General features: G+C 55.9%; 1 protein-coding gene across 1 annotated transcript in view; it reads left to right on the top strand.

The window, feature by feature from the left end:
- The window catches only part of ADAMTS2 (ADAM metallopeptidase with thrombospondin type 1 motif 2), a 227,643-nt gene extending 204,765 nt beyond the window's left edge, over nucleotides 1-22,878 (top strand). The window contains 9 exon segments of the mRNA XM_037817818.1: nucleotides 5,117-5,240; nucleotides 6,093-6,173; nucleotides 8,513-8,679; nucleotides 9,416-9,575; nucleotides 10,394-10,526; nucleotides 11,167-11,374; nucleotides 12,949-13,078; nucleotides 13,711-13,806; nucleotides 19,352-22,878. Coding sequence (XP_037673746.1) covers nucleotides 5,117-5,240; nucleotides 6,093-6,173; nucleotides 8,513-8,679; nucleotides 9,416-9,575; nucleotides 10,394-10,526; nucleotides 11,167-11,374; nucleotides 12,949-13,078; nucleotides 13,711-13,806; nucleotides 19,352-19,809 — 1,557 coding nt within the window. The 3' untranslated portion in view covers nucleotides 19,810-22,878.
- Nucleotides 22,879-23,751: the final 873 nt, after the last annotated feature.

The raw sequence follows: 23,751 nt of genomic DNA on the forward strand, positions 1-23,751 counted from the left end.
AGCGCGGTGGAGCGCGCAAAACCATAGGAAACATGCCTGGAACAGAGCATGATCTCGGCACCTGGTGCTGCAGAACATCCCCCAAGAAATAGCAAGCTGAGCTGCAGGGAAAAAAAAAAAACATTTCAAACAAAAAAAGGAATTTAAAAAAAGCAAATATCATGAGATAATTACATTGCTTCCAATATGCTCCTACCATACCCCAAGAAAATTAGCAAACTATAGTCATTCCTGAGCATTCCCATATTGTAAAGATTACCCTCAATATCTTATCTGTTCTTATTAGATTATCGTTCCCCTTCACTAGTTGCTCTCTATCTCTAGGTCCCCTATATTACAAGATGTCTGTGGGTGGTGGATGTTTGGGGTGCAGCAAATGGCCTTCAGGTCAGCTAATTTGCCGAGTTCTTTCTCTTGTGGTTTGTGTCGGTGTCTGGAGGTCCTTAGGGCCTTTGAGAGACGTTGTCACCTCGGGCTTTATCTGCTTTGGCAGTTGTGTGATCTCGGTCTGAGATTTGTATAAGAGTAGCTTCCAGATGGACCTCCCCACTCCACTGGAAATCTCTTAGCCGTGGTAACTATTTCATTGCGTTGTTATTTTTTTTTTAACACTAAGATTCACTGGTGTCTTAGTTTCCAGATTGTTGTACAAACACCATCCAATGGGCTGGCTTGACGACAGGAATTTGTTGGCTCACGGTTGCAGAGGCGGGAAGGTGGCTCCCTCCTGGCATTCATATCCCCCGGCTGCCCGGAGGTCTGTGGGGTTCCTTGGCTTCCCCCCCACGTGGCCATGTCCTCTTCTTTCTCTTCTGGGTTCCGTTGACTTCCGGTTTCCGCCTCCTCCTTGCCTTGCTGTCCATGAGGTGTCCAGCCACAGGACTGAGACCCTTCCTGCTTCTACTGGCCACAGCGTCACTAAGATAGCATCTTCGAAAGGTCCCACTGACAATGGAGTCTCACCCGCGAAATGGGGTTAAGATCAGGAACGTGTTTTTTCCACGGTCCATCAGTCAACGTGCCGTGTCCGGGGTGCACGGGGCTCCACCCCTGAGAGTCTGATTCCGTAGTCCCGGAGCACGGGTTTGTGCAGCCCCGGGTGATTCCGATGCCCGCGGTCCCAGGTGAGCCCTTGGGACCCGCCACTCCGTCCTTGTCCTGCTCAGGGCACGGAACGCTGCCTTCCTGGATCGAGGTGTCCCACGTGAGGCTGCCCGGATGGGCTCCGTGGGTTCAGCCCTTTGCAAAGGTGCCTTGTTGTGTTTTCCTTTATTATCCTATCCTTGACGTCCATCATAGGCTGTCATGAGAAACAGCCGTGGGGTGTCCCTGACGTGTGATACTAACGAGCACAGACGTGTCCCTTCCCAGGCTCCCCTAGAGGCAGCTGGGAGCCTTTGCTTCATTCTTTGTCGACAGGGTCAAGTGTAGGTGTGAGAGGGGCTGACTTTCATCTCACCTCCCCGGGAAAGGGCAGCGTCTTTGGGGGGTCCCTGGGAGACTCTCATAAGTGCCCTCGGATGTGCAGGGTGGGGCTGGGCACCAGACATGTTTCATAGGGCCGTAGCAGGCAGTGTAGGAGGCTCTCCCAAGACACGGTGCCAGGAGGAGACCCGGCAGGACTCCAACTGGAGCCTGGGGTGAGGCTGGGCGCACGGACAGCTCAGAAAGCATGAAGCAAAGTACTCAAATAAAGAGCAGGGTGTCCAGATAACAAAGGACAGGCAGCAAGTATGGGAAACAGTAGTGGATGGAGATTTAGCTGTGAATATGCTTGCAAACGTAACGGGGAAGGAGGAGCGATAATTCATCATCTCAGTGGGAATGGATGTAACTTCACTCTTGACATTGGAAATTGAAGAATAGGTTCAATATTTTGTTAATTAATTTCAAGCCAACAAACACAGGATGATAGCTTTTGGATAATTAAAAATGCATACATACATACGTACATACGTATGACCATACTGCAAAAGAGAAAACAAAGGAGACAGTTTAAACATATAAAAGAGATGGGAGATAGATTAAATATGTCAGTTATAACAATTCACATGGACATGAAACCCTTCTTTTAAAAGAATCTCATCTGCATCAAAATATAATACTCAAGTGATGCTGTCAATTAGAGAACCTCAAGACACAGTGATTTAGGAAGGTTCAAAGTGAAATGACAGCAAACGATCTATCAGGTGAATAAAGACACTGGGGGTGTGGGTAGGGGAATCAAAAGAGAATTTAAGAAGTAGGGTCATTTTGTTTTAAGAAAGGACACGCATCAGACTGTGTCATTTAAAATGATTATAAAAAAGGAGAAATAGAAAAACGCACAGCATATTCCCTGATTCTAATAACTCATCAATAGGATTTCATAACAAATTGGAACTGAGAAAGAAGCACCCCGTGCAGTATTCACCCCTCTCTGGATGGCAGTTAACCCGCGACGGCTGGCGTCGAAGTGGCGCCTGTGCTCTCAGTGTCCCCTGGTGATGGCCGTCACTGACCCGCCCTGTCGCCGGCCCTGCAGCCCCTTCAGGCTCTAAGATTTCAGGCCAAACAAGGAATCCTGGGCTTCGTCGGCCTTTTTGGTTTGGTTAAAATCCTAGGATCGTTTTCTCCCTTAGTTCAGTTCAGAAGTCTGGCCATTCACGAGCTCCTCCTGAGCACAGGACAGAAGCTTCTGGAGCCAGGGGTGCTGCTCACCTGGGCCCGGCTCAGTCACGCCCCGGGGAGGCGGCGGAACCAGCAGATGCCCAGACAGAACCCTACTCTAGGCGGCAGGTGACGCTGGTCATTAGCTGCACCCTGAAAATATGGGGGAAAATATGCATCTTAGAATCGAGGGAAAATGGTGACAGGCAACGTGAAGACATCTCAAGCTCTGAGAGCTCAAGTGGTTAACTTACTCTGTTTTCCTTTTGCTCGGCTTCCGTGAAGCTCTGAGCCAACTCTCACTTCGAGCACCTGTTTCGGAACACAGCCCCTTCCTTCATTTGTTTCTTTGTCCAGACACCCTCCTTTCTTTCCAGTCTGCTGAACTCCATTTAGCACGTCTGAGGTTGTAAACTGGCTGCAATGCTCTTTTATTTATTTATTTTTTATTTTGTTTTTTTAATCTTCATTTTATTGAGATATATTCACATACCACGCAGTCATACAAAACAAATCGTACATTCGATTGTTCACAGTACCATTACATAGTTGTACATTCATCACCTAAATCAATCCCTGACACCTTCATTAGCACACACACAAATAACAAGAATAATAATTAAAGTGAGAAAGGGCAATTAAAGTAAAAAAGAACACTGGGTACCTTTGTCTGTTTGTTTCCTTCCCCTATTTTTCTACTCATCCATCCATAAACTAGACAAAGGGGAGTGTGGTCCTTATGGCTTTCCCAATCCCCTTGTCACCCCTCATAAGCTACATTTTTATACAACTGTCTTCGAGATTCATGGGTTCTGGGTTGTAGTTTGATAGTTTCAGGTATCCACCACCAGCTACCCCAATTCTTTAGAACCTAAAAAGGGTTGTCTAAAGTGTGCGTAAGAGTGCCCACCAGAGTGATCTCTCGGCTCCTTTTGGAATCTCTCTGCCACTGAAGCTTATTTCATTTCCTTTCACATCCCCCTTTTGGTCAAGAAGATGTTCTCCATCCCACGATGCCGGGTCTACATTCCTCCCCGGGAGTCGTATTCCACGTTGCCAGGGAGATTCACTCCCCTGGGTGTCTGATCCCACGTAGGGGGGAGGGCAGTGATTTCACCTTTCAAGTTGGCTTAGCCAGAGAGAGAGGCCACATCTGAGCAACAAAGAGGCATTCGGGAGGAGGCTCTTAGGCACAACCATAGGGAGGCCTAGCCTCTCCTTGCAATGCTCTTTTAGAAAGAGTGCATGAGTCAGTGCAGAATTCTGGAGTAAGAGTTGATTCTCGAGGAATTCAGAGGCTCTCACGTAGGACTGAATCCACGCAGTTAAGCTTTGGGGTCCAGGAAAGCCTTCCCCGGTGCTGCGCCCCTCTCTGACAGCTGTGCCCTGCGCCTCTAGCCCTGAGACTTCCCAGCCCCAGTCCCTCTGCAGGTGGAGGCTGGAGGCAGTTGTCACCTGCTTCTAGGGGAGCAAACTGCTCCAGTGTAAAGAGGGGGCTGCCACCGTCCCTCCCCGGCCTCTCCCTCCTCCTCCTCCTCCTCTTCTCCTTCCCCACCCTCCTCAGCATCATCTCCTCCATCACTGAGGGCTCCTTCCCAGCGGGGAAGGACTTCCCTTACCCACGTGTTACAAATGTGCAAACAGACTCAGGGAGTTTCCAGAAAATGCCCTCTTAGACCACACAGGCGGAAAGGGACATGTCCGTGCTTTAGCTCAGGCACCTGTGCCTTAAAGAGTGATGCTTTCTCCCCAGTCTCTTGAATGGCCTCCCTTTGGTTAAAAAAAAAAGTTTCTCCAGAATCATTAATATGAAAATGAACATGTTCATCTCAGTGATTGTTTTGTATCCTCCTCGCTTCCAAAAATGATTCCAAAGGCTTGTGGTAAAAATACTGGACTGATGAAACCGGAGATTAACTTGCACCCATCCCCTCGAAAGGGATGCCTTCACCACTGCCCTGTGGCCCCTCCCTGTCTGGAACCCCTGCTCTCAAAGCCGCTTGTCAGACAACGTCAAAAATCAAAGGACACAGGGAGAGGAAGCGAGTCTCTCCCAGATGGTGTTGGATGCAACTTGGAGGGAGAATTGGCTCTGAGCTTCCTGGCAGCCAGGGCCAAGAGGGAAAGCAGTGCTGTTGTCAAGCACTGTGGGACGAGCAGAAGGGAGCAGACCAGCTTGCAGGAGAGGTGGCCTTTCCCTGCCGAGCTCTGGGAGGCAGTGGCCCGAGCGTTGAAGTGGAGGCGCCTCGAGCGGCCTGCTCAGGGCAGCCGTCCGTCCTGCCGTCACCTTGCTGCTCTCTGGGGAGCTCCCCTGATCCAGGCAGGGGCTGCCACTGGGGCCCCCGAGCTCAGCAGCTCTTCCAGAGCATCGTGAATGCTGAGAAGGGAAACCCGGACGTGAGGGCTGTGGGAGTGGGTGCTGGGTGAGGGTCTCCACTTTTAACTGTCCCCCCACCCCTCCCTGCAGAAGGTGGGCTGCGACGGGGTGATCGGGTCCAGCAAGCAGGAGGACAAGTGCGGTGTGTGCGGAGGGGACAACACCCATTGCAAAGTGATCAAGGGCACTTTCACACGCTCGCCCAAGAAGCACGGTCAGTTCCTGCGCTCTTGCCCTGCATCCAGGGTGGCTGCGGAGCTCACATGCCCCAGGGGCGGGCCCAACTCTTCCTTGGGTGCCTAACTCTTCCGGAGGGATGTCTGGGAGGGGCTGGTGGCGGGAGCACCCCAAATCAGGGCAGCTTCAGCCAGGCCCCGGGTGGAGGGTGGGGGAGACGGGGCCAGGGCAGAGGACGTGGGGTATCAGGGTGCAGGGTTGGGTTTTCAGTCTTTGGGGGCAGCGGCTGGCAGAGGGCACCCCCTCCCCAGCTGTCAGGGCTGCCTGGCCGCTCTGCCCCTTGCCTCCTTGTGCTACCTGGGCTGGTTCGTGCTTCCTGCGGCTTGTGGATGTAGCAGGTCCGGGAGTCCCCAGGACGGGCCTGGGGAACTTGGGGTCCCAGGCCAGGCGGGTCCTGGGTGGGTGAGTCCCATTCCAGGGCTGGGGTCCTCCGGGGTGGGGGGTGGATATCCTGCAGTAGCTCACCAGGCCTCAGCCCGTCTGCCCCTGAGATGGGGAGAAACCCCGGGTTTGCCTCGGAGTGAGCTTGCCGGACGTGGCTCGGGAGGCCCTGGACCAGGGACTGTTGGCTGACCCTCTCGGCGGCCCCCCGAGAGCCCGCGGCCCAGGAGGGGCAGGTTCCTGGCCGAGAGTGCCCCTCCCACACAGTCCCCGACAGGGGGTCTTGGGGTCAGGCTCAGCCTGAGACTCCGGAGGCTGCCGGAATCCCACCCGCGTCTCCAGTGGAGGCGGCCGAGGAGCGTCTGGGATTTAGGTCCGAGGCGATCAGGGGGCACGGGGGGGCTAGCGCCGCCTTCCATCGGTTCTGTCCTTCTGCCTCCAAACGAAGGTTACATCAAGATGTTTGAGATCCCCGTGGGGGCCAGACACCTGCTCATCCAGGAGGCGGACGCCACCAGCCACCACCTGGGTGAGTCCCCGAGGCCCGGCTCTTGCGGGGACGAGCAGAGGGGTCAGAGGGACTGGGCTGCCGGGATGGGCCCCGGGGTGGCCCCTCCTCCACCCCCTCCCTCCACCTGCCGGGTGGGCCGTGCCCACGGTCGTGCCCGTGGTCAGACTTGGAGGGCAGAGCTGGGACTCCCTGCACGGGACGGTCCCCCTGCCCCCGGGGAGCCCAGTGGATCCGTGAGTGGCAGCTCCTGGGAATCCACCCCCCAACCCTGATAGAGCAGTTGGGGTTCTCCAGGAAGACACAGAGCCAACGGGAGATGGTGTATGTGTAGAAGCTGACTCTGCAGCCACGAAGGGAAATGTCTTCTCTGGGAAACCTCAGTTGCTTTCGTGTTTGAACTTCTTACCGTAGCAACATGTATATATACAACTCAGGATTTCCCACTCAAGCCACTTTCAGGTGTTAATTTGTCGTCCCAATATCGTGCAACCAATGGCAGCATCCATTACCCCAGCCTTTGCATCACCTGAAACCTCAGGGTTTGCCCTTAAGCCCATTATCGAGGGTCACCCCCTTTACTTAAAGGCAACAGATGGTGATGTTCACCGTATGTGCGAAATATCCCCACGGTGACACCTAGATCAGTGTTTGATTGAATAACCAACTGGCCCAGTGGGCACATAAAATTAACCCTCCCACCCCCTCAGCCACCCCAACCGGAGGCACCGGGTCCAGCCAGCAGATGGGCTCACACGATGTGTTTACCTATTTGCAACGTGTTTAATTTGAAGTCTGAGAGGTTCCACATAAAAACATGGATTTCTAGCATCTCTTGAACATCTGGGTGTTCTAACGACTCTGGACGCCATGTCTGGGGCTCTGTGCTCTCTCCCAGGTGTCCCGGGACCCTCTCATGTCTTCACCCGTCAGCACCCCCGTTCCCCACAAAGGGAAGACTCCTGGTGGGCGCGGAGTCAGAAGGGAGGCCGGGACCCTCGGGGTCTCTGCGCAAGTCCCTTCCCCCCGCCTTGACCCCATAGTCACTGTTGCCTTAAAGACATCGTGTAATAAGCCAGACACAAAAGGACAAGGATTGTGTGATGTCTTCAAGGCTCGTCCGATTAGCGGCAGGTGTCACAACCTCATTTCACGACTTATTGTAATACTCACTTTTCTTCTGTACTTCCTTTAAGAGGACACTCTCTGTCACTACTCTACGTGCAAAACCACAACCACTTGCCTTAAGTAGAAGGCAAACCTAAAAATCAGTCCCCAAATAAAAGCCACTTCTACCCCCCATGGGCCCTGGGCCTGACGTCTGCTCTCTGCTGAAAAGAGAGGAGTACAAACCAGCTGGTGCCCTGACAGCCCCCGATGTGATGGAGGTTACGGGCGAGCGGTGAGGGTGGTTCCCCCGCCACCCCCATCCCCCCGAATCGTCCTGCCTCCCACGCTGTGGGAAACGTGGGCTCCCTGTTTGGAAGTCGTGGTCGGGTGGGTCTGTGACACCTCGGGCCTGGCCGCAGTGACGGACGGGGGAGCAGCCCGGCCTCCTTGGTCAGACGTCCACCCCCCCACGGCAGGAAGCCCCCGCTCAGCGCCCGAGTGGCCCAGGGCTCCGGGGCCTCACGTCCAGTGGAGTCTCTGGCCCCGGGGAGACCCCCCGGGTGGGGGGCCGGGTGGCCGCGTCCTCCAGGTGCCCCTCGAGTGCTCCTGTGAGGGAGCCCGGATTCAAGAGGGGCCCGGGGCCGGGCAGAGGGCACGGACGGAGGGAAATCGAGTCCCAGCCGAGCGGCCGTTCTAGTTTTCCGGGGCTGCTGTAACAACCTACCCCACCCGGTGGCTTCACCAGCCCAGAAATGTCTTGTCTCGCGGTTCTGGAGATGGGGAGCCCAAAATCACAGTGCTGGCAGGTCTGAAACCCATAGGGGAGAAGCCTCCTTCCTTCTCCAGCTTCTGGAGTTTGCCGGCAATTCTTGGGGTCCCGTGGCGCGGAGCTGCACCCTCGGTCCGCGTCCTCTGTCTTCACGGGGCCGTCTTCTTGTTGGTCTGTGTGTCATTTCTTCCTTTTAAGAGGATGCCCCTCATTGGTTTGGGAGGACCTCATGGTAACCGATCCCATTTGAAATGACCCTATTTCCAAATAAGGCCACACACCGGGGTTTTAAGGCCTCAGCCTGGGTTTCTGGAGGGACACAACAAAGAGGACCTTGGTGAAGAGAGAGGCAGGATCCCAAAGCCAGCCGGCACTGTCCAGAGAGGGGACGGCTGGGAGGGACCGGGGCTGTGCCCCCGAGACCCCCACCAGCCCGGGTGACATGGCGGGCTGGGCTGGGGCTCCCTTCTGCCATCCTCAGCTGTCAAGAACCTGGAGACGGGCAAGTTCATCTTGAATGACGAGAACGACGTGGACCCCAATTCCAAGTCCTTCGTCGCCATGGGTGTGGAGTGGGAGCATCGAGACGAGGATGGCCGGGAGACGCTGCAGACCATGGGGCCCCTCCGCGGGGCCGTGGCCGTCCTGGTGAGCGGGGGGCAGGCGGGTCACCCCTCGCACCTGGGCTGGGCCTCCTCGGGCTCCAAAGGGCCCCCCGTGGGCTGCCCCTGAACCAGGGGTCCCCACCCCATGTCGGAGCGAGGGACACGGGGCTGAGCCGGGGCTCCGGGCCCCACCAGCCACCCCCGCCCCCGGGTGCTCTGGGCACGCTCCCCGCTAAGGGCCCCGTTTCCCCACCCGAGGGGCGTCCACAGCTACATTTCCATCGTGCCCCTCATGTCTCCTATCACACGTAAACCCTTCGACGTCCTGGGGAGGGCACGGAGGGGCTCTGGGAGTTAAACCACCAGCTCCCATTCACACTGGGGTTCGTCCCCCAGGTCCTGGCTGTGGGCAGCAGGAGGAAGGCTGGATCTTCTAATCACTTTGTAAAATTTAACTTTAATCGTACAAGCAGTGTATTTTGCTTATAGAAAGCATTGAAATAGGGTAGATAGGGCCTCAGTTCCCTTCCGACCCCGTGGCAGTGTGCACCCCCAGACCTCAGGCCCACCCTGAGCACGCACCTGAGGGCAGGTGTGTTGGGGGCTGGGCCAGGTGTGTCCCAGGTGCCCCAGGGCCCCCCGCTGCTCACCAGCCCGGTGGCGGCTCCTCGGGAACGGCTTTGGATACGTCCACCTTGGGGTGCACCCCGAGTTCTCTGGCGGCCGTGAGGAGGGGCCCGGAGTCGGGCAGACGCTCACGGCCGCCGTGGTGGGCGCAGGTGATCCCGCAGGGGGACGCCCGCATCTCGCTGACTTACAAGTACATGATCCACGAGGACTCTCTCAACGTCGACGACAACAACGTCCTTGAAGATGACCCCGGGGGCTACGAGTGGGCCCTGAAGAAGTGGTCCCCCTGCTCCAAGCCCTGCGGCGGCGGTGAGGGGCCCTGGGGCGGGACGTGAGGGCGACCAAGGGGAGATGGGGAGCACCCCGGGGTGGGTGAGGCAGGGACTGTGAGGCCGGCAGCCCCGTGGGGTGTCCTGGGTGAGGGGGGCAGACGCCGGGGGCAGGGAGGCCTTGGCAGGCTGGAGGCAGCTAGAGGGGCCGCCGGAGAGGACCGTCCCTCCGTCCTTCTAGAAAGCCCTCCCCTACCTTCCCGTGCACCATCGGGGTGACCCCCAGGCACCCCACGTTGATTTCGTCAGCACGCCCTGCTGATTCTCCCCCCGTGAATCCTCCCGACACCACCTGGGGGTCTGGCTGCCTCGTCACCCCCCTCAGGTCTTCCCACGAGCCTGGGGACATTCAAGCGCGGAACAGGGGACACCGCGGGTGGGATGATTCCTCTGTGTGGGACACCATCCTGTGCGCTGCAGAGGGTTTAGCAGCAGCTCTGGTGTCAAGCTACCAGATGCCATGTCACGGCCACCCCCACGTAGTGACAACCGGAAATATCCCGGATGCGGCCAAAGGTCCCCTGGGAGCAAAATCACCGCTGGTCGGGAACCTCCGGGCCCTGGTGGAAGGCGCTCCCTGGGCCTGGGTCCCCGGTGTCTCCCCAGTTCCCGGGATAGATGACTGAGAGGTGGGGGACTCAGGGAGGCCGGCGAAGGGAGTGTGGGGGCAGCAGCCGAGACGGAAGCCGGGGCCCCCTCGCTGCCCTCCTGCAGTCACTCAGCCTGGGGGCCGGTGGGCAGCGGCGGGGTGGGGAGCGGCCGCGCGGGGGCTGCTGGTGGACTGAGCCCCCTCCTCAGGCTCCCAGTTCACCAAGTATGGCTGCCGCCGGAAACGGGACCACAGGATGGTGCAGCGCGGCCTCTGCGACACCCTCAGCAAGCCCAAGGCCATCCGCCGCGCCTGCAACCTGCAGCAGTGCTCCCAGCCCGTGTGAGTGCTCCAGACGCCCCGGCGGCGAGGGGGAGGCCGCGGCTGCGGGGGCTCCCGGGGAGGGAGGTCGGGATCCGGGACCCCCTCGCTCCCCGTTCTGTGGGCTCTGAGATGCTGCAGGGGTCAGGGCCCCCAGCTCAGCCTCACTGACCTGGGCAGCACTATGTGCACCGTAGAAATGAGGACAGGCGGGTGATGCTCGGATGAGGAAACCGAGGCTCGGGGGCACCGGGCTGGCTTACGGTCCCGCCCTGGAGGTTTCCTGAGCAGCTCGTGGCAGCGACTGTGGGCAGGGCTGCATTTCGGGGTGCAGGTCTGCAGGGCCTGAGTAGAGAGGATGATGGTTGAAAAGGCAGACGGGGGCTGGTGGAGATGGGGTGCCGAGGGAGTCTGCACTGCTCTCCCGTTCTGTCCAGAAGGGTCCACGCCAGCAGAGGCAGGGCTGGGAGAAGGGGCAGAAGGCTGGGGAGCCCCCCAGGGCACACACACACACACACACACGCACACACATGCACACGCACACACGTGCACGTACCAGCCCCCACCCTGGGCCTCCCGTCAGAGCCTTAAGTTTCCACTGCGAGCCTGTGGGATGCCTTGTGGGCCCCCCGGGCCTGACTGTGCCGCTCTGCCCTGGCAGGTGGGTGACCGGCGAGTGGGAGCCGTGCAGCCAGAGCTGCGGGCGGATGGGCATGCAGTCGCGCTCCGTGCGCTGCATCCAGCCGCTGCACGACAACACCAACCGCTCCGTGCACACCAAGTACTGCAACGACGCGCGGCCCGAGGGGCGCCGCGCCTGCAACCGTGAGCTCTGCCCCGGGCAGTGGCGGAGCGGGCCCTGGACCCAGGTAAGTGGGCCCCCGGCCCTGATCTAGGCTAAGGTGAGCTGCTCCAGCACGTGGGCTTGGACCCAGCCCCGGCCCTGGGCCAGGTCTCCCCGTCTCAGGACACCGGGGGGTGCCACGCAGTCGGTGGAATGTGCCATCGGCTCCAGCAGACGAGGCGTCCACGTCACAGGGCAGAGGCTCCAAATGCTGTAGGGTCTGGGATGCTGGGAAAGTTAGTGCAACCTGGGCCCCAAGGCTGGGTGGGTTGTTTAGGCCCTGATGTACATCTCGGAGGTTGTATTAGTTGGCGTTCTCCAGAGAAATGGGACTAACAGGATAGATACAAAGAAATGTATTATAAGGAATTAATTGGCTCCCGTAACCATGAGAGCTGGCAAGTGTGAACTCCGTAGGACAGGCCACAAGCTGCAAACTCCAGTAAAGGTGATGCTGAAGGCCTCAGTCCACATTCCCCGGGGGAAGCTGGCTGGCTGGAAATTCTGTGAGCATCGTTGGTGAAATGCAGAACTTCTGACCTCTGAAACTCCCAGTTCTGGCTTTTATGACATGCAACTAACTGGATGAGAACACTACCCACAATGCTGAGGGCAAATTCCTTTGATGATTGTAGATGCAATTGACTGATTGGAGATGCAGTCAGCTGACTGTAGATGGAAATTCCATCTATGAAAATATTCTCACAGAAACAAGCAGGCCAATGCATCACCAAACAACTGGGCACCATAACCTAGCCAAGTTGACAGATGAAATTAACCATCACAGAAGTCAGGAAAGCCCCTCACCTAAGCTAGCAGGAGGGGAGACAAGCAAGGCAGAACTTGGACTTGGGGTGGAAACAGTAGTTTCAATGGCTTGAGGGGCTAGAGGGGCAGTTCCAGGGACATGGGCTGAGTGACAGCCACGGCCGAGTCGGAGCTGACGTGAGTCCTGGCATCCAGCTCCAGGTTGGGGTGTTTGGGGTCCTCAGACCACTCTCAGGCCCAGTGATTTTTGCTAGAAGGACTTAGAAGTTGTTAGACTCACAGTTACGGTCTATTATTACAGGAAAAGGGCAGAGTAGAATCAGCACAGGGGAAAGGCTCGAGGGGTCTGGAGGAAACCAGGCGCAAACTTCCAAGTGTCTCCTCCAGGGGGAATCTCGGGACATGCGTCCTTCCTCCGGTAACAGAGTGTGACACTGCGAAGTGTTGCCAATCAGGGACACTCACCCAGGCCTGGGTGCCCAGGGCTTTTATTGGGGGGCGGTCACTGGAGCTCCAGACCCTCAGACACGAAGCAGGCGCTCGCCATCAGCCGCACGGGGAGCGTAAACTTCTGAACAGGCTTGGCCCGTGTGGCTGTGCGGAAATGCTCTTATCAGAAGGAACATTCCAGGAGCTCAGCTCCAGGAGCCAGCCCTGGACCCAGGCCCTTCCCGAGAGTGTGCCTTGCGGTTACCCCTTTCCTGCACACGCGCAGGGACCTGAGCCCTGGGCTGGGCCGGGGCCGTGGGGGAACCACACACCTGCCGCGGGGTTTGGGGGCCGCCCGCCCAGGCTCCTCCGCAGACCTTGACGGGGCGCTGTGCCCTGCAGTGCTCGGTCACCTGTGGCAACGGCACCCAGGATCGGACGGTGCTCTGCCGGACCCCGGACGACAGCTTCGGCGCCTGCTGGGAGGAGCGGCCCGAGACGGCGAGGCCCTGCAGCCTCGGTCCTTGTCCGGGTAAGTCTGCGGCCCGGGAGCCGGCAGGCTGCAGCTCTCGCGCTCGGCGTCCCCGAACTCGGGCGAGACGCCGGACACTCCGGGCCGGGGCTGGGACTTCCCTGCCGGGCTTGGCCCTGGGGAAGGCAGCGGACGGTGGCATTAACCCACCCTGCCCTGTCACCACCACCGCGGGGCCCAGGTGGGGGTGGCCCAGCGCCCGGGCAGCGGAGGGGCTGCACCCCGTCGGGGCAGGCACCTCACCCAGCGCTGGGCACGCGTCACCTCTCCGGATCCCACCAGATTCCCACCCCAGTGTGACGCTCAGGGCGTGGAGAGGGTAGACCCGGCGTCCCTAGAGGGGACGCTCGGAGGGTGACGCTGCTCTAGTGGGGCCAGCAGGTGGAGAAGCCCCGGGACAGGTGGGGAGGAGGCAGCAATGCAAAGGCGGGGACAGAGAGGGGCTCGGTGTGGCCGGGACCCGGGATGCCTGGGGAGGAGAGGGGCAGGGGGCGGCACAGGGCAGGGGGACCCACGTGGCCGGAGGGAGGGTCCCGAACACCACAGAGGGGCTGGGGCGTCCCCTGGCCCTCCCTCACGGTCACCTGGGGGGTGGGCGGCCCCGGGGCTGCAGCCGCTGTTCTCTCCCCCAGCCCCAGGAAACGTCTCTGATCCTTCCAAGAAGAGCTTCGTGGTTCAGTGGCTGTCGCGACCCGACGCCGACTCTCCCGTGCCGAAGAGCTCGTCAAGTAAACGGCCGGTTTATAACTCTGCCTCTGACCTCCGGGGCTCGCCCTGCGCCTTGTGGAGCTTGCCTTGGGCTGCTCTCCTCTCCTTCTCTGGAAAGCTCCCCTGACTTCTCCCGAGTCCTCTCTCGGGCTTGAATCTGTTTTCTGCCGGGCCTCGGAGCTCGGCCATCTCCTCTGGAGCGCGAGCCGCCCGGCCGTCGGGGGCCGTGGCCTGGGGGCCGTGGCCTCTGCTGGGGCAGGAGGCGCCGGGACCTGGTGGGTCGTGGCTTGCGAAGGGGCAAAGATCTGTCGTGGTGCTGGAGGGGCCGAGGCCCGCGCTTCGCCGCTGCGGCTGCAGGTCGGACGTGAAGAGGGAGCCCGCCCGTCCCCTTTCCAGCGCAGCGCGCCGTCGAGGCGAGGCCCCGGGCGTCGGGGGAGGTTTCCGGGTTCTGCGCCCCGAGCCCCAGTGTCGGGCGGCGTGCCGGGGGCTTCCTGCTGCCGCTGCTTTGTCGCTGCTGCTGCCCCGTGCTGAGTGTGTCCATCGGCGCGCGCACCCGTGGCCCTGCTTCCCTCTGGCCTTGTCCAGCGTCCGTGGCCTGGGGCCCCATCCTGTCTTCCCTCTTGGGGGGCTCGGGTTAAACGGAGGAGGCCGGGGTCCCGTCCCGTCCGAGGGACACCGGGGACAGGCCACCCGTTCCACCCTGTGTCCATCGTCCCCAGCGGCCTCTCCTCGTTGTGCTCACGTCGAGTCCGTCCATCCGGTGAGAGGGGGAGCAAGAGAGCGAGCGTTGTCTTACGCTTCTGGCGTGAATAACCACAGAATTACCTCAATTTTTATTGCTTTTTTGCTTAGGAAAAACAAAAGAAAAAAACCAACTCAAGTAGAAAATGCCTTACAGTTGAAAGGTCACGGGACTGAGTGTCAGCTCTGGCTTTGGGGTTGGGGAGGTGGACGTGGTGGCACGTCCCCGTCCGGAGAAGGGGGACGCTGGCTTTCCAGGGGCTCGGCCCAGGGCACCAGCTTTGGTCAGGGACACGGTTCCCACGCCTCGGGCCCCGGCTCCTCCCGCCGAGCCGTCTGCACAGAGACTGGGGGCGCTCGCCAGCCGGGCCTCTGAGAGAAAGGGGACCCCACGCCGGACACCCCCTGGCCGATGGCGCTGACTGTTGGGTGGAGCCCCCGGGGGCCCCCCGCCGGATCTCTCGGCCGAGCCCCCCGTCCCCGGCACTAATTACTGTTATGTACATAATTTTTCGGTGTGTAGCTGCGACTAATCCTCACGACTGTTATTTTCCCCCTCGGACTGGCTGACGCGAGGCAGTGGGTGACCCTGGGGAAGGTGCACATCTGTTCGCGAGCGTCTGTGCTCCCTGTCGATATGCACTCTGGTTTATCAGGGATCTTTTATTAGCGTTTTGTATGTATTTGATGACGTAGTGTCTCGTTTCCACCATTGTCGCTTTTCCAATTTTTTTAAGAGACATTAGCGTGTGCCAAAGTGACTGTGAAAACATTTTCTTTTTTCTTACTAATGAGCAAGAGACCTCCTGTCATGCAGCCCATGAATAAACTCAATAAAATCCAGTAAAACTGGGTGCTTGGCTTTGGCGAGACAAATGGCGGGTTCCCTTCACCCTCGTGGCGGACAAACGCTGCGGAGCCGTTGTGGGGAGGGGGTGTAATTCTGCAGGGTGACCCCTTTCCCCTGCCCCATGGCGGTGTCCAGAGCCCCTTCCCCAGCATATTTACCACCCCACCAAGGCATTTTTTCAAAACATAACAGCAACCTGTGAAGACACGCCACTCTGATTTTGAGTTTTGAATCGTTAGTGCTAAATATCCTCGACGTAAGGATGTCTGGGTTCTCTCCTCATAGAAGGGGGTCTCTGTTTGGAAAATGCTCTTCTGGCAAAGCTCGTGGCCTTGGCTGCCTGTCCAGGGAGGGGCTGGTGCCCTGGAAAAGTCTGGGTCAGGAGAAGGGCAGGTGATGGTGGTTCCAGGAACGCCAGTGTGTGCACGTGTGTGTGTGTGTGTGTGTGTGTGTGTGCAGGTTCAGCCGGCCTGTCCGTCTCCCGAGGTCTGTCTCTGAAGCCACAGGGCCTGTGCGTCCGCTGACCTTACTGACCGCGGCCACACGGCCGGCCAGTGTCCCACAGGGACCTCCACGTCTGCAGCTGGGGGGGCACGGTGCCAGGGCCATCTCCCACTAGCCTTTTCCGTCGTGCTGAGAAGGGGTCCCATGACGCGGAGGGGGAAGAAAGAGGGAGGGGGTCATGAGAAGGAGCCGGGTGGAAGGACCCAGCTCCTCAAGGAGGATTTGGGGCACAGGCCAGTCCTCAGGGGAGCCTCGGGGGCTGCGGTCACCCTGGCTGAGTCCTGACTCCCCAGATGTCAGAGCCCACAGGACACGCGGGCGCCGTGCCGGGGCGGGCAGAGGACAGTGGCCGCGGCTGTCCGAGGGGCATTCGCCTTTAGATGGTTGCAGGACAAGTGGGTGCCTGAGCCCATCGCCCCTCTATTGAGAAAGAGAATAAAGAACTTTCCAGCCCAGTGTTTTCCGGGGTGCAGGAGACGAGGGCTGGTTTCCGTGGTGCACACACATGGCTTTAGGAGCACTGAATTTCCCTTCCGAATCTCCCCGCGCTTCCAGACTCGTTCGGAAATAGTTTTAGCTCCAGCATCTCTCAAAAACACTTGCTCATTCCTCTCAAATGCAGGACTACCTGGAATTTGATAAATTCAAATTCAGCTTGAAAAGCAACTTCAAGCTTTTCTTTTGTTTTTAGGGTTACCTTATTCACCCCACTAGTTTTCCATGCGTGGTTGCAATAGAATGTTTTCTTCTAGAATCATTTTTAAACTAGTTCATTTAAAGAAAACGACTGAGCATGTAATAATACGGTGCTGTTCAGAGGGAGCTAAGACGTGGCACTCAACTGACTTAAATTTAGGGAAAGTTATTCTCGATGGTTTACTGTCGTTCTGTGGACACGATAGGTCTTTCTTGTAATTCCTGCTGGAAATGATTGACGCTCAAATACTGTGAGACTGAAATGGTTAGCCCCGATAGACATCCTTTGACATCCAGTGCCTCCGGGCACATCGAACAGAGCTCCGGAGGTATAATTTGCACCTCCTTCATCTCGGAGGGCTCGCTGACCAGGGATATTACTTAAAAATATAAAAACCATTGGCCTGCTTTTAAAATTTCTTAATGGTCAAGGTGAGTGGATGGTAATGGGTAATTCTGAAAATTTTCTAGGCTGATATTAGCATAGCCAAGCCCTTGGGCAGTGGCTTTCTCGATTATTTCCTCATTCATTCATTGACTTATTTTAGTTGCAAAAAAACCTAAAGCAATGAGGTCTACTATTCAAAGGAAACCAGACCCAGGAACTCAACATATAAGTCAGGTCTGATGGAGGCGCCCCGTGGAGCTGGGCTTTTCCGTGGTGAACGTTGTGTCCCTCTTCTGGGGCAGGGGGGGCTACTGCAGCTCCTCCCTCTCGCGCACTGACCCAGCAGAGGCTGACCGAGGCCGCCTTTGTCCACGCGTGCGTCCGGGCCCCGGGGAAACGTCTGTGCCCTTGACCAGGCGTCTTCTGTAAAGAACCAGACAGCAACAGGCTCCACTCTGCCGGCCATCTGGTCTCCCTCGCACCCACTCAACTCTGCAGCTATAGTAAGAAAGCAACCCTAGACAAACAACGAATGGGCATGGCCGTTCCAATAAAATGTGATTTACAAAACCTGGTGTATGAGGGTGGAGGGACAGATTAGGCCATGGGGCCCTCATTTACTGACCCCCTGCTCTAGCCGGACTTGTGTCCTGCTCTCAGGGGGCTCCCCGTGGTGGGAGAGACAGGAGGGAAAGCCATGCACAGATGCAGTGTATTAAATGGTGAGCTTGTGGTCTGAGTGGAGAAGAAAGCTCAGGTGACAGAAGAGGGTGTGTCCTTCCCTTCTGGAAGCCTGTCCTTCCCACACCCCGTTGACGGTCAAAGCCGGTGGAGGGGTGCTGCCGCTTCTCGAAGCCCTCTCGAGGAGGAAATGCTTTGGCATCTTTCCTGGGGCCCGTGATCCTTGGTTTCCGAGCCTCAGCCCCAGTGGCCGCCTGGGAGGCGATGGGGGCACAGGGGTGGGGGGTCCTGTGGAGCTCTGCACCCCACCCCAGCCCCCACTGCACACCGACAGCTCTGATTTCAGCTGCTTCGTTTATTGGGCACCTGTACGATTTTATCTGCAGAAAGGGTGTTACTAATTTTAAAACTCAGAAAGCCATATCTCAGGATCTTCTGACTTGATTTCCCAGAATCGCCCCTCGCATGAGGCCTTCTGCCTTTACTGACGGTCGTCGTCGTGAGATTGCTACCTGGTCTCACTGCTGGGAAGATCTGGGCTTTCCCTGAACGTCTGACTTGTTCTCCTCTTCTCCGCATTGCGAATCCTGCAGCCAGTCATGTTTGCTCCCTCTTTCGGCCATTAGACGGTCAGAGCCAACGTTGGGGTCCACCTTTGAGGATCCACGCCTCTGTATGTGATTCTTACCCACGGCCTTACTATTTTACAAATCCTTCCCCCATAGCTACCGCCCCGTCCTTAATCAGATGCAGCATGTCCCAGTGGAACGCACAGCTTGTGGGATGAGCAGTCCAAAGCAGGACACATATACTGACAAGATTTCTTCATGACTTTGGATTTATTTAGATGAAAAATCACATAAATATATAACATTGAATACAATTTAGTTATAAATTTGACTGATCATATTTATGGAGAGAATTAAATTAAATGACATGAAGGTTGTTCCAGAAAATTCAGAATGTATGGTCATCGGGCTATGGAAATAATGACTTATATAATGTATCTTTGCCCATGAATCCAGCTTGCATTTCTCCCATTTTCAAAATGTGGTTTTGTCTCAGGGAAACCAAAGGAATGTCTCCAAGACACGAGAGCCCGAGGACGGAGGTGAGCGGACGTGTTACACTCTGGGTGCTTCTGTGAAGCTCCAGCCGTGGTGGAACGTGGCACATGGCGCGGCCACAGCTAAGCCTCAGTCAGGGATTTGCTGGATTGGGTTTTGGGAATTGGCTCTTTTAGGTTCAATTTTCCTAAGTGATTATTTATAGATTGTTGTAGAATCAAACCCTGTCCCAGAGTTTCACTGGGGTTGTGACTGGAAGGTCAAATGTGAGACTGATGCAGTTCTGTACTTTAAGATGAGCTTGGAACCACCCACTAGGAACAAAACAGCCCTTGCTTCTGTCTCAAACTTTGAAAGATCTGAAAAATGCAGATTTGGCAGGAGCCTGCTTGAAAGAGGAGAGCGCTGCTCACAGCTCGTGGTGGGAGCTCTCCAGGGCAGGGTTTTGTAGGGTCCGTCCATGGGTGATCCCCCCTCGTGGCTGCTCTCACACTGAACCCACAGCCTTTCTGCGTGAGCTCACTTCCCGGTGCTGCCTCTGGCTCTTTCTAATGTCTCTTCCAGCAAGTTTCAGCCTGTGAGGGAGCAAGGCCCCCTTATCTTGTCCTTTGGTTACGTGTCCCACTTTTCTCTTTCAGAGGGCCACTGCCAAGGCGACAAGTCACTGTTCTGTAGGATGGAGGTCTTGTCTCGCTACTGCTCCATCCCGGGATACAACAAACTGTGCTGCAAGTCCTGCAACCTCCACGACAACAGCACCAGTGAGGATGACAGGACAGAACCACCGCCCGGGACGGACAACGACATCGAGGACCTGGTGCCCACCGACCCAGTGCCCACGCTAGTCATGGAGGCGCATCCTCTGCCGGGCGCCCCCCTGGAGGTCCCTCTCAATGCCTCCAGCACCAACGCCACCGAGGATCACCCAGAAACCAACACCGTAGATGGACCCTACAAAATCCGTGGCCTGGACGATGAAGTCCAGCCACCCAACCTAATCCCGCAACGGCCGAGCCCATATGAAAAGACCAGAAACCAAAGAATCCAAGAGCTCATTGATGAGATGCGGAAGAAAGAGATGCTCGGAAAGTTCTAATAAAATGGAAAGATAGCATCAATAGCATTTTATTTCTTGCTTATAGAGATATTCCATGGGATAGCAAATCCTGTGTCATGGAGGTGAAGTGAAAATTCCTGATTCCAAAAAGTTTTGAGAAAACAAAGAGGGGGAATGACATCGAAAATGTAAGTGTGAGCAAGTGTCAACTAGGATAGCACGTGTGTTTCCCAACCTGTGAATGACCTAAGCCTCGGACTGCCAGATCCAAGAGGGTGCTGGGTGTGGGGTGGAGGGCGGAAAGGATCACAGAGGTTCTGCATTGTCCATCGGTGAGGGGAGGACAGGAGGGAGAATTCTGAGAGAGAAAATAGTTGCCTTGAGTTTCTGAGCAGTGATTGGGAAATCTTCTTTCCTTGGTGGTAGCATTCCTTCCTACAGATCCCCAGACCAAGGCACAAGCCCCATGGGGACTCTTAGGAGAAATGGTGGTTTATTTAATAATTGATCGATACCCAAGATGAGCACAATGAAGTGGAGGCTGTGAGCCTAAATGCCTTTAAGGACAGGGTGGGTAGCGCGGCCCGTTGGGGGCCATGGCCCACTTGATGTCCCTGCCCACCCAGAGCTGACTGTCAGCTCCATCTCCTTCCGCCATGTGCCAAAGCTGGTCCATGGTGCCAGAGAGTCTGGTTTTTTGGGAGAAGCCACAAGTCTAGGTTTTCATGAGAAAAGTCTCAATTTGTAAAAGTCACCTCAAAATATTTTAAGGGAGGCTTTTAGGCTCGAGAGCCTCCAGTTTGCAACCTCTGGTCTCCACTCTTGGCCTGAAATGGTTTTGTTAATGAAAGACTTAGGAAAAGTCATCTGACCCATCTGGTGCTCAAGTCGTACAGCGTTTGAATACCTCAATCAAACGTGAGCTGTGCAGACGTCCATTTCTTCTCAGGAAAGTAAGGAGCCCCCCATAACTGGGGACATGAGGGTAAATCTAAACCAGGGGCAATATTTGCTGCATTAGGAGAAGACTCTGGGGAGCTCTCCCCTCCACCAACCCTGGCCTTGGTTGTGCCCTCGCAGGCTCTAGCCCCAGCATTCTCCCCCAGCCAGCCTGGCCTCAGGTCTTGGGGCTGTCCCAGGGAGACTCTCTCCTCACCCAGTGCATAAGAAGGATGAAGGAGGGAAAATCCAATGCATGCTCCGGGGCCCGTGAGTCTCCCCCACACTGCCCTACCGTTGGGGCTGGAGATCTGCCACCATGATGGCCAAGCTCCAGGATTCTGAGCTCCTGGGCTTCATGGGCTCAGCTTTGCTCCTGAAAACCAGCTCAGCCTATGGAGGATGCCCGTTCCACCTCTCCACCTCCCTCCCTTAGTGGACTCTGAAGTTCTGGGGCCCAGCGGTAAACTGCATGATTTACTGCACGATTTGGCCTTCAGTGGGAGGGGCAGGGCGAGAGGTGGGGTCAGCCCCTTTCTAAACTGTGTTCTTCAACTTCTATTTTCATCAGAATGGTGCTCTGTGAGCAAGATGTGAGCCAGAAACAGGAGGAAGGGGGCAGGGGTAGATGGGAGGAAGGTGGCTAATATTTACTTCTCACTGCATCAATATTTTGTGAACATGTGGCTTAAACTTCTCTAAAGTATAAGACCCAGGGGCACATTAGCTCCTTAGCTGGGCCAACCCATAATTCTTAAGTTTTTTCATGTCCAGGAAAGTTCTAGAGGCTCATAGATCTTAGCTCTCAGAGCTCTTGCTTCTCCAATTTCCCATTATATGGAAGAGAATACTGAGGCTCAGGATAAGACCATAATGGCCACTTTATACAGTTTTGAGGTGCTAAATGTGTCTGTCTGAATCTACATGTGTGTCTGGGTATGTCTATATGTGTGGTCTAAGGAAAGAAGTAAGGGTGTAGGAAAAAGGGAGGGTGACATCTGGGGCTGATGTTTAACTTTCCAACTGGTGAATGTCACTGGGTGATGATTAGCACCCCCCTCCAACCTTGTACAGCCCCTTCCTCCTTACTGCTACCACCTCCCACTCATGCCCATACACTCAAAGGATCTTGCCATCTTCTACAAACCAAACTGGAGAAAACACTTGAGTATCTCTCATAGTATCACTTCTTATTTAACAGACGTGGTATAAAGCACGTTTGCAGTCCTGTCTCATCATTGGGAAATGGATCCCACCACTCTCCCTCATTTGTTGAACCCTTGACAGCCGGTGCTGTCCGCAAACTCAAGGACTTGTCATTTCTTGCTTGGGTGTCCTAGAATCTGGAGGAAGTTCAGGACTAACCCTAGCCAGATGGCGTGACTCAGTTTACCCAGCATGGGGGCCATGGGGTGGGAATATTCCATTCTCAGGTCCTGGAAAACCAGGGCCTCATGTCTAGGGGGCTGGTGGGAACTTCTCAGGGGTACCGTCCTCTTCTGGAAAGAGGAAGATGCCCTTTGGGAACTGTCGGCCAGCCATGGCCCCATATGCCGTTCTCAGAGCCCTGCACTGTATGGGCACGGAGTCCTCCGGAACCAGGCGGTCCTCAGAGGTCCCCTCTGTCCAGGGATGCAGGGCTCACCCAGCGCTGAGGAACTAGTGCGCTGGGGACCAGTTGCAGAGAAGGCTCAAAGGCAGCCCTGAGCCTCCAAAGCCAGCGTCCGTGTCTGAGGGGCCCGTGGATGCATTTTGGCCGAGGTTTTGTAGCACCAGGTTGCAGCTCAGAAGCCCTCCCCATTCACAGCAGTGGGGGGTCCGCTGAGGGGACGAGAGACACTTCGTGTTCACGGGGGGTGGGGGATGCATGCTTGAATTTGGGGACCCAACTCTGATGACTCCTTCTGGCAAACCCATGGAATTTCATGTATAAGCCCTTCATTTGTATTTCCAGGTTCTGTTGGTTAGTTTTGTCTTTGCTTTAGTATACCGATGGTGCTCAGTAGCAATGTCATTGTGTACGCCTGTGTGACAGGTGGCCGTCATACAGTCATCACGGTGCTGAACCCAAATCACGGAATCTTATCTTACTGATCACAGCAATTGTTACAGTTTTTTTTTCTGTATGGTAAAATTTGCTTGATTTTGTAATTTATTAAAGTTAAAATGCCTGTGTTTTTGCAAATCATGCCTGCGTTTGTTTGTTACCGTGGCGACACTTGCCCCCCAACAGAATGGACGCATGTGCTGTCTTTAGAAGGCCAAGAGGCGTGGGGGGGACAGGTGCTGCAGGGCCGCGGCCGTGGAGGGCAAGAGGCACCTGGGGAATGCTTGTCGTCCCCTTGCTCCCCATGGAGTCCGTTCTCCGAGTGACAGGACTTACCTGAGACCCCAACTGAACCCTTAGCTCAGGGAGGAGATGAACAATCTCCAGACACCTCCTTCTCCCTGACCACAGCCCCTTCTCTCCCATAATTAGGGTTGCCAGAAAAAAAATACAAGATGCTGAGTTAAATTAGAATTTCAGAGTAAAAAAATAATTTTAAATATAAACACGTGTCATCCTGTTATTTCTCAGAAATTCAAATTTAACTGGGAGTCCTTTTTTTTTTTTCTAATTAGTAACTTGATCTATAATCGGTATTCCACTTTTAAAGAGAAATCCATTCCCCCTGGCTCTCTTGGATAATAGCAGGTTTTAGAGAAGGGGTTGGATTGGAGAGCAGGGAAAAAGACTTCTGATATCCTCAGCCAAGTAGAAGGCAGACAAATACATATGAATGCTAGAGAAAGAGAATAATCCGAAATCTTACAATTTTGCATAGTGGTGTAACTTTGGAATGTACAAGATTTCTCAGCTCGTGCTTCACTGTAATTTGTTTTGACTCAGTTTTTTTTATAATACAGTTAATCATTTATAACAGGGAAGAGAAATGCAGAATGAGTGTGTGCGAGTGTGTGTATTGGGAGGGGTGAAGAGGTGGGGCTGGGTAAGGAGAAACTGGCTGAGATTAAATATTTGGAAATGTAATTCGTAAGTGG

Source organism: Choloepus didactylus, chromosome 24, assembly GCF_015220235.1.
Source record: "Choloepus didactylus isolate mChoDid1 chromosome 24, mChoDid1.pri, whole genome shotgun sequence".
NCBI lineage: Eukaryota > Metazoa > Chordata > Mammalia > Pilosa > Megalonychidae > Choloepus > Choloepus didactylus.